This window comes from Gavialis gangeticus, unplaced genomic scaffold (assembly GCF_001723915.1).
Source record: "Gavialis gangeticus isolate Ggan-Ray unplaced genomic scaffold, GavGan_comp1, whole genome shotgun sequence".
Lineage (NCBI taxonomy): Eukaryota > Metazoa > Chordata > Crocodylia > Gavialidae > Gavialis > Gavialis gangeticus.
The window spans coordinates 163,686,621-163,695,645 of record NW_017729024.1 but is presented as its reverse complement, the minus strand read 5'-3'; the positions used below and the strand labels follow the sequence as shown (position 1 = coordinate 163,695,645).

The 9,025-nt window shown below is 64.6% G+C and overlaps 1 protein-coding gene across 4 annotated transcripts in view; it reads left to right on the top strand.

The window, feature by feature from the left end:
* TPM2 (tropomyosin 2 (beta)) overlaps nucleotides 1–9,025 on the top strand; it is an 18,257-nt gene that overhangs the window by 3,146 nt on the left and 6,086 nt on the right. Inside the window, exons 3-9 of one of the 4 annotated variants that reach the window (XM_019518012.1) lie at nucleotides 2,326–2,459; nucleotides 3,381–3,498; nucleotides 3,874–3,944; nucleotides 5,025–5,100; nucleotides 5,226–5,288; nucleotides 5,857–5,926; nucleotides 6,620–7,370. In XM_019518012.1, the coding sequence (XP_019373557.1) occupies nucleotides 2,326–2,459; nucleotides 3,381–3,498; nucleotides 3,874–3,944; nucleotides 5,025–5,100; nucleotides 5,226–5,288; nucleotides 5,857–5,926; nucleotides 6,620–6,702 (615 nt within the window). In that variant the 3' untranslated portion in view covers nucleotides 6,703–7,370. Of the gene's footprint in view, nucleotides 1–2,325; nucleotides 2,460–3,380; nucleotides 3,499–3,873; nucleotides 3,945–4,292; nucleotides 4,369–5,024; nucleotides 5,101–5,225; nucleotides 5,289–5,856; nucleotides 5,927–6,619; nucleotides 7,371–9,025 lie in introns of those variants that run through there. The other 3 variants (XM_019518010.1, XM_019518011.1, XM_019518009.1) reach the window with 3 other exon arrangements.

The window sequence follows — 9,025 nt, the reverse complement described above, 5'->3', positions numbered from 1 at the left end:
GGCCAGGGGCCGCTGGGCGGGGCACGGGCTGCGGGTCCACGGGCTCTTCCCACAGCCTCCTAATGCCACGGGCACCTCCCTCGGGGCGAGGCCTGCGGCCCAGCTGCCCCCAGGCTCTGGACACTGCTCTGCACCAAGTTCCCCTGCGCCCAGCCGGGCAGCGACTGTGCAGAGCCCCCCTCGCTCTCGCCAGCCCCTCGGCATGCCTTTGGAGCAAGGTGGCACCTTTGCGCTGTGCCCAGCCCAGCCCAGGTGGCTGCAGCCTCGGCCCTGGTGCTGGATCGCATTCGCCCTCCCAGCTGTCTGCGGTGCGGGGAGCTCAGGTTCCCCACGGTGTGACGCCGATCGAGGCGCTGACCCAGTTCCGGGCGCCGCGGGCAAGCGGCTGGTGCTGGCAGCCGGGAGCCAGGTTGGGCAGGGCGGGGATGGGCGAAAGCCTGGTCCCTGCAGGGCTGAAGGCAGTAGTGTGGAGGCAGCGGCTGGCGCAGGGGGGGTCCTGCCACAGGTGCTGGGCTTGCTGGGCCCAGGGGCCTTCCCTCCGCACTCCTGCCCTGGCTGCCGGGGCTGGTGGCTGCTGCCCCATGGCCTTCCCCACCCTCCCGCACCCCCTCCCTGGTTCCAGCCCCCCAGGTGCAGACCTGCTAGCTCAGCAGGGCCCTTGCTGTCTCTGGGCCTACCCTAGTCCCAGGGTCCGTGGGCGCCCAGCTGAGGGGTCTCAGGGGCAGTGGGCCACCCAGCTCCAGCCCTGGCCCCAGCTCTGGCAAGTGGGGCCGTGCAGCCCTGTGGAAGGGCCACGTTGGGCTTCTGCTGCCCTGCATCCTGCAGGCCAGGCCTGACCAGCCTGGGAGCTGGAGCCAGACCTGTCCCACTCCAGTCTCTTCCCAGCACGTGGAGCTGCCACGGCTCTGTGCCCAAGCGCCAGGAAACCCCAGACCCAGGCCTTGGCGTGGCCGGGCAGGGGCTCCAGTCAGCCGTCTGCAGGGGCCCAGTGCTGTGGGCGGGGGTAGCTGTTCACCCCCACAACCCCATGCCCTGGGGCCTGGCGGGGCCTTGCACAGCCTTGTGGTTCCTGGTCCTGGTTCAAATCCAGCCCTGCAGCCTGGGGAAGGGGCGGCACACGGGGGGTGGGCAGGTCTGACCCCTGCCCCCAGTTCATCTGCCCCTGGTTCCCAATGCCCTCCCCACCAGTGCTGCCCTGCTGCGCTCCCAGCCTCTCTTCTGCCCTCCCCGTTCCCCTCCCACCCTGGAGCCTGGGAACCAGGCGCTGGGTCTTTCCAGCCTGGCCTTGGCAAGGGGCCAGCCTGGGAGGCGTCTGCTCCATTGTCCCTGCTGACGGGACCCTCCCCTTGCTGCCATAAATCAGCCTGGGCCTGGCCTGGCCTGGCCTGGCCTGGTGGGTGGAGGCCAAGGAGCAGCTCGGGGCTGGGGCAGGGAGCAGCAAGCAACCTGGGGCCAGTGTGGACCCCAGTTCTTGACCCTCCCCAGCCTGCCCCCGCCAGAGCTGCTGCCGGGGGGAGGGTTGTCCCACGTGGGAGCTGCTTGCTGGGCCGGTGGCCTCAGTAAACAGGAAATCCACAAGTTGTTCCATCTCCTTTTTGGGAGCGAATCCTTGCGGGCCAGGCTGGGCATTCCTGCTCCGTTACTCATGCCACAGCCCCAGGACCACGCCAGGCCACAGCCCGGGCCACGTGCTGCAGGAGGCATCCCGGCCCTGCTGACCTGGGCGTGTGTGCGGGGTCCCCGGGCTGGCTCAGGGCTGGGTGCTGGTGCCAGGTCTGGGCTGTGTTGTGTGGTCGAGAAGCAGGCGATGCTCTGGGGCTGGAGGGGCCTGAATATGCTGGTGTGGGTCTGAGGTGTCCTGCCTGTGTCATGGGGCCCCAGCCTCAGGCATGTCCCTGTGGGGCCGGCAGGGGTACGGGCACGTGGGCAGCACGGTGGGGTGGGCGACATGGTGTACCTGCAGAGGCGAGCATGCAGGGACAGCCGGTATCTCTGGGGAAGCGGAGGAGGGGGCGCAGGGCTGGGAGCGTTTGGCACAGCCACCACATGTTCAGGGACAGGAAGACCCGTGTCCCCGGTGCCCATTACCCCTGGGACTCGCTGCTGCCTGGTGCTGCACATGATTTGGGGTGTTGGGGGGTCTCAGTGCTAGGCTGTGGAGGGGCCTTGGTGCTCAGCCAGTCTCCCAAGGGGTAGGCAGGCCTGGGACACGGTCCGTGCCCCCCTGCAAGTGTAGGGCCAGGTCTGGGTGTTTGGCCGTCCCCAAGGCCGGGTCTGGGCAGGGCCCGGCAATGCTGAGGTGACCCTGGTGCTGCTTCCCCCCAGGCCGAGGCAGAGGTGGCCTCCCTGAACCGCCGCATCCAGCTGGTAGAGGAGGAGCTAGACCGGGCCCAGGAGCGCCTGGCCACTGCGCTGCAGAAGCTGGAGGAGGCGGAGAAGGCAGCTGATGAGAGCGAGCGGTGCGTGGCAGGGACAGGATGTGCCCCCAAGATGCTTCTCACCCCCCATCTCCTAGCGACCCGGTTCCTGCCCGATTCTGTCCTGGGGCTCTGGCTCCCCAGGGCAGCCACAGGTTGGGGGTTAGGGTTTGGGTTGCCAGAGGCTGACGGCCTTTTGGGTGACCAAGGCTATTGGGGTCCAGTAGGTCTCTGTCTGGGGCCAGCAGCTTCTAGTGTAAAGGCCCCCAGTGTCCGCAGGGTAATGTGTGACCCTGCCGTGGTGAGTAGGGTGGCCCGCCCTGCATCCTCTGACCCTCCCGTGGGGCATCAACTCCGGAGTGTAATGATGATGCAGCCACTGCCCTAACGCTGCTCAGGCTGAGGGCAGGGAAGGTGGAGAGACGGGCCAAGGGGAGCGGGGGTTTGGCTGTGGGAGGCTGGGAGGGAGGAGAGCAGAGGGCAGGATGAACTCAGGCCATTGAGTAAATTATGTCTGAGCATGGCGAGGAGCCAGTCCTGGCCAGGGGAACCTGGCTAGCGCCACACTCGCCCCGGCCAGGCGAGAGGCTGCGCTCCTGCAGGCGCCTCAAAGGACAGATCTGGGGCCCAGCCTGTGGCTGTGCCGAGGTTTGGCTGCTGGCCCTCGCCCTGCCCCGCAGATGCAGCTACATTGCTGGCACCAAGGGGCCCTGGGATGCTGGCCTGGGCTCTGTCACCTCCTCCCCTGCCCATGGCACTGTAGGTCCTGATGTCACCCCGTCACTCGCTAAGCACAAGCTCCCTAAGGAGGGAGATGGCCTGGGTCCCCTGCTGGGATGGGGGCCCGGGTCTGCTGGGGGCCGTGGGTATGGGTGGGGCTGCTCTGGTAGGCTGGAGGTACATGGGGTGGGCTGTGCGCTGCATGGGTCGTGGCAGTGATGGTCGGGTCTGGGCTCTCATCAGAGGCATGAAGGTCATCGAGAACAGGGCCATGAAGGACGAGGAGAAGATGGAGCTCCAGGAGATGCAGCTGAAAGAGGCCAAGCACATAGCGGAGGAGGCCGACCGCAAATACGAGGAGGTGAGCACCGGACCACAAGCCCTGGGGCCCCAGCTCCCGTCAAGGGACCTGTGCCCAGATCCCTGGGTCTGCCCCTGACACCCCTTCCCCGGGAAGAGATCCAGAGAGAGTAGAGCCCACCGAAGCAGCTCCTGCCATGGGGCCCCCTGTCCAGCCCACGTGGTACGCTGTCTCCTCGTTGCCTGCACCTCTGCAGCCAGGCCATGCACCTGCCATGGGACACACTCACTGCACCCCCCAGCCTGGGTGCTGTGGGGTCCCTGCCACCCTCTGTCATTCATGCAGACGTATGTGTGCGCTGCCCCATGGCCCTGCATGACCCTGGCTGTGTGCGCAGGCACCTGGGGTGACCTGCCCCTCTGCTGTTGCTGACAGGTCGCCCGCAAACTGGTGGTCATTGAGGGGGAGCTGGAGCGCTCTGAGGAGAGGGCAGAGGTGGCAGAGAGGTGAGTGCCAGCGCCCGCAAGATCTGGGGGGGATCGACCACATGATGATTGCAGGCCCAGCGGCCACCTCCACCCCCGAGCTGTGCAGGGACCCCAGTCAGGCACTAGCCTGGGAGCCCAGTCCTGCTAGTCCAGCTAGCCCAGCGGGCCTGGGCTCCGAGGGCTCCTGGGGCTGGGCCTGGCCCAGGACCCCTGCACCTTCTGCCTGGCCACCAGACCTGCCCCATGGCTCTGCTGTCCTGTCCCGTCCCATCCTCGTGCCCAGCTGGAGCCCAAGTGTGAGGAGCGAGTGTTTGACCATATTCTCTGCTCGGTTCCCCACCTCCCCACGATGCCCCCTCCCCGCAGCCGCATGAGGCAGCTGGAAGAAGAGCTGCGGACCATGGACCAGACCCTCAAGTCCCTGATGGCCTCAGAGGAAGAGGTACTGGGCAGGGCCAGGAGATGCTGCTTCCTCTGCCCCTCTCTGTTCCTCTGGCATCCTCTCTCCCCCCATTTCTGCACAAGGATCTTGGCTTCCTGCTCCTCGCTGTCCTGCAGCTGCCTTGGGCCTGGGCCCTGGGGCAGGCAGGTGGAGGCAATGCCTGGAGCTGATGCTGGTGTGGCCGCACCTGGAAGCCTCATGGCCTGTCCTCCCCCACCTGCCTCCCCCCCCCTTGCAGCCCTCTGGGGCTGTGGAAGGAGAAACCTCTGGGTTGGGATTGGCATCGGTGATGGTTACAGGTTCCCACGTACCTGTCCTGGCCACAGCTGAGCAGGTGACCCACCCAGACCTTTGCCCCTGCCCACAAAGCAGCCTGCTCCCCTGGGCTGCACATGTGCATGTGGCTGCTGGACTCTCCTGGACATGAGTGGCTGCAGGAGAGCAAGGACGACTGTCACAAGGGCACCAGACATGTGGATGCAGGGCACGGGCCATGGCAGCTGTCGCTTCCTCTCCACCCAATTGCACCGGTTTCTGTCCTCCGAACTTGTTCTCTCTTTCTCTCCTTTCCTTCCTTCCTTCCTTCGCTCCCTGCTCCCTCTCTGCTGTCCTCTCCCATTCTGTCTCCTCTGCTGTCCCTTGTCCCTGGGATGTAGTAAATGTGTGGACCTAGAGGAAGAGCTGAAAATTGTCACCAACAACTTGAAGTCCCTGGAGGCCCAGGCCGACAAGGTAGGAGCTGGCCTGGCAGCAGTGCCTGCCCCTGGGGCTGGGAGGGAGTGAGCGGGATGGGCAATGGGGTCCCCGCGCAAGAGGGAGCCCGGTGCCGCAGGGCTCACGCGTGTTTCTCTCCGCAGTACTCCACCAAGGAAGACAAATACGAGGAGGAGATCAAGATTCTAACAGAGAAACTGAAAGAGGTGAGAGGCCCTGGAGCAGAGTGCGGAGGGCACAGACCTCCGTGTTATCCCGGCCCTGCCTGGGCTCCTGGACCAGTGGCCACCCTGGATCAGCAAACCCAAACCTGGGTGGATCCAGACCCTTGTCCACAGTTCCTATCACCCCTGCAGTGGGCAGGTGACCTACATGCCTGCAGAGGCCAGCGCCAGCCCTGGGGACCAGGGTGGCGCAGGTGCCGCTGCCCTGGGGTGGAGCCATATTGCTGCCAGCCCTGTGAGGGGCAGAGCCAGGGTCTGAACCCCACTTTGTCTGGGGTTCCAGAGTGAATGACTGCCGCAAGACTGGCAGGGAGGGTCCAGGCCCACCCAGAGCTTGGATTCAGCAAACCAGGAAGAATCAGCTCCCAAGAGACTGGGAAGCGAGTCCTGGGGCAGGTGCAGACAACCTGGCAGTACCCAGTGCCAGGACAAACCAGGTCCAGTCCTGCATCGGGATCCGTGCATGAGCAGTGCTGGTCCGTGGCCTGCTCCTGCCTGCCACAGCTGCCACCCTGTTGGCCCTGGAGCTGACACCCATTTCCCACTGCAGGCTGAGACCCGAGCGGAGTTTGCAGAGCGCTCGGTGGCGAAGCTGGAGAAGACCATCGATGACTTGGAAGGTAACGCACCTCTGATGAGTCGAGCTGTTCCCGGGTCTCAGACCCTGGGCATGCGCCTGGTCTACCGCACTCATGCCTGCAGCCAGGGGCCAGGGAGGGGGCAGGGCGCTGAGGGGTGCCAGGCAGGCAAGGAAGGTCTGCCTCGGCCATGGCAAGGCATGTGGGGGACCCCAGGGTGCAATAGGGCTACATGAAGGATGGAAGCAGTTTTTGCAGCTGTGGGGAACGGGTTGGGGAGCCGTGGCCAACGTGGCAGCATGGGGGAGCTTGGGTCAGGGTTAGGAAGGAACCCCTGCCCCTGAGGGTGGAGACTGGCCCCCAGAGCAGCTGTGCTGCCCCATCGGGGCAGTTGGACTGTGGTGGTTCAGACAGGACTGATTCTGGGCCGCGCAGACCACGGGCAGGCCCAGCAGGCAGCTTGGCCCAGGGCACAGGCCCCAGGAAGGGGTGATGGGGGAATGTGCTGGGGAGGAGGTGCTGAGCGCGGGGCCCCCGGCAGCCATGGGGGCCTTGCCTGCCCGTGCCAGGTGTGTGCGTGTGCGTGTGGCCTGCCCCAGCCCCGTCCTCCTGCACTGGGGTCTCTCACTCTCTCACGTTCACTCTCTCTCTTTCTCCCACCACTCCCTGCCTCCCGCACCCTCACTGTCCTGCTCTGCCCCACACTGTGCCCCCGCGCCCTCCTCCTGCCTGTAGACGAGGTGTATGCCCAGAAGATGAAGTATAAGGCCATCAGCGAGGAGCTGGACAATGCACTTAACGACATCACCTCCCTCTGAGCCACTCGCACACCAACGCCCTGCCCTGCCCTGCCTGTCTGTCCATCCATCCTGCCCCCACCTGCCTGCCCCTGGGTCACCCTGGCTGCTCCCCACCCAGCCCCCCTGTCTGCCTGCCTGCCTGTCCATCTGTCTGTCCTCTCTCTGTCTTCAGGCCCCAGTGCTGTCAGGTGTGAGTGCTCAGGCGAGGGGCTGGGAAGCTCCTGGGGGGGAGGGGGGAGCCCTGCTTTGTGTTGCTGCCTCCTGTCCAGGGAGTCCCCCTCTGTCAGCCACAGCCTGGAGGAGGTGCTGGGTTTAGGGGCCCACTGGTACAGCAGGAGGGGCCCCACCGCCTGCCCTGCTGGGGGGCCAAGCCCTGGGGCTCCGGGCGGCTGTGCAGGAGGCAGGGGAAGCAGGAGCCATAGCCCGAGCAAGATGCTTGCAGTGGGGCTGGGAGGGGAGGACTGGGGCTCTGTGTCATCCAAGCATATGCGCTTGCTCAGCCACTGTTGGGGCTGACCTGGCCAAAAGCCACATCCCTGCTGCGGTGGGGTGGGGTGGGGGCTGCCCTGGTGCTGCTGCATCCTCTCTCCTCTGCCCATTGCTGTTTCATTTGCATCTCATGACTTTTTTCCTTTCTCTTCTGTCCCACTGAGTTGGTCTCAATAAAGCATTTTCTTTCCTCCATTTCTCCTTGGTTTCTTCATGCTGCTGCCTCCCTCCCTCTACTCCCACTCTCATTTCCACTGCTGTCTCATTCTCATGCCTGCCCTTGGCCTAGGAGGGAGCCCCGGGGCAGGACAACAGCCCCTGCGAGGGCCCACACTCTTGGGGTCAATCCTTCTTCCCTGTCCTGTGACTCCATCATTGCTGAACTGAGCATAGATGTGGTCCCATCTCCTGCTCTGCCCGGGAGTTACCCCAAACAGCCCCTGTCACCCTGCCTGGCCCCTGCCCCAGTGCCTGGGGTGGGGGGGCAGCACCATGCCTCCTTGAAGAAGGGAAACTCCCCCATCCCTGGAGCTTCACACTCTTGGCCCAGAGCTCAGCTCAGCATCAGTCTGGATCTCCCCCATGCAGTCTGCCCCATCCCAGGAACGGGCTCACCCCCTCCAGGATGAGTTAAATGCCCACCCAGATCTACCCCTCGCTCCAGGCTCTCCCCAGGCCCCACCGCTTCTCCTTTGAGGCAAACACAGGTCCCTGCCTGGCTCTGGTCTCTGCTGACGTGACTTTCTCTTGCACTAACGTGACTTTCTCTGCACTAACACTCTCCTCTCTTTCTCTTTCTCTCTTTCCCTGCTGCTGCTGCTGACACCTCTGTTTTCCATAGAGCGCTCCCAGCAGGAGGCGGAGAAAAACCGTGTTCTCACTAATGAGCTGCGGGTCATCCTTAACGAACTTAACTGAGCAGGGAAGCCGTGCCCCAGCTCCCTGGCTCTACTTCTGCCATTGGCCTGTGCCCACTGGGTTGAACCGTCCTTGGCCCCCTGCCTCTCTGACCACAGCCCAGGCTGCACCAATGCCACATTCCCGCCCAGTGCCACGGGCTCTGCCCACTCCCTCCTGTTGGCTCTGGGCTTGCTGCCTTGCACCGCAGTCAGCCTGTGGCTCTGTGCGCCCTGGAAAGGAGCCTGTCCTTGCCACAGCTGGACCTGGAGCCCCCTGCCCTGTTGGGCAGCCCCAGCGCAGGACGGGGCGCCCAGCTGCCTGAGAACCCTCGATCCCGCCTGCCCAAGCACAGGGCTCCCCAGTTGGAGGATAGCAGCAGCCCGTCTCCACCTGGCACAGCCGGGAATTCCTTAACAGGCCACAGGCGGGCAGAGCTCTCTTCTGACCACAGCCCTGGCAGGTCCAGCCTCTCCCAGGGTTGCTCCAGGCTGTGGGTAGGACTGCGGGCTGACAGGGAAGAGCTTCCTGCTACCCTAGCCCCAGCCAGGGGGCTGTGCGCCAAGAGCAGGGGCTCCTGATGGGGCTCCCAGCTGGAGGGTTTTTTTCTTTTTCAAGGAAAAAATTGTGTGTTCCAAGCCAAATCAATTCCAAATCTGTGAGTCATTTGAGAACCATTAAGTGGCCCTGTTACCGGCAAGCACCCTGCACCCCCACCTGGGGCTTCAAATACTTCCAGATCATTTGGCAGGCATCTGTGTGCAGGCCCAAGCCCAGAGGCTTAGGGTTCAGATGCCCCCAAGTTTCACTTGCCCTCAACCATATGGCCGCAGGAGGTGCTGTAGATGCAGGGTAGGGATGCTGGCCAGGGAAGAGACTTCCAGCTGCTCTGGCCCCAGCCTGCCCCACCAGGGTAGAGGCTGTAGAGCTCAGGATAGGACTACCCTGGTGCACT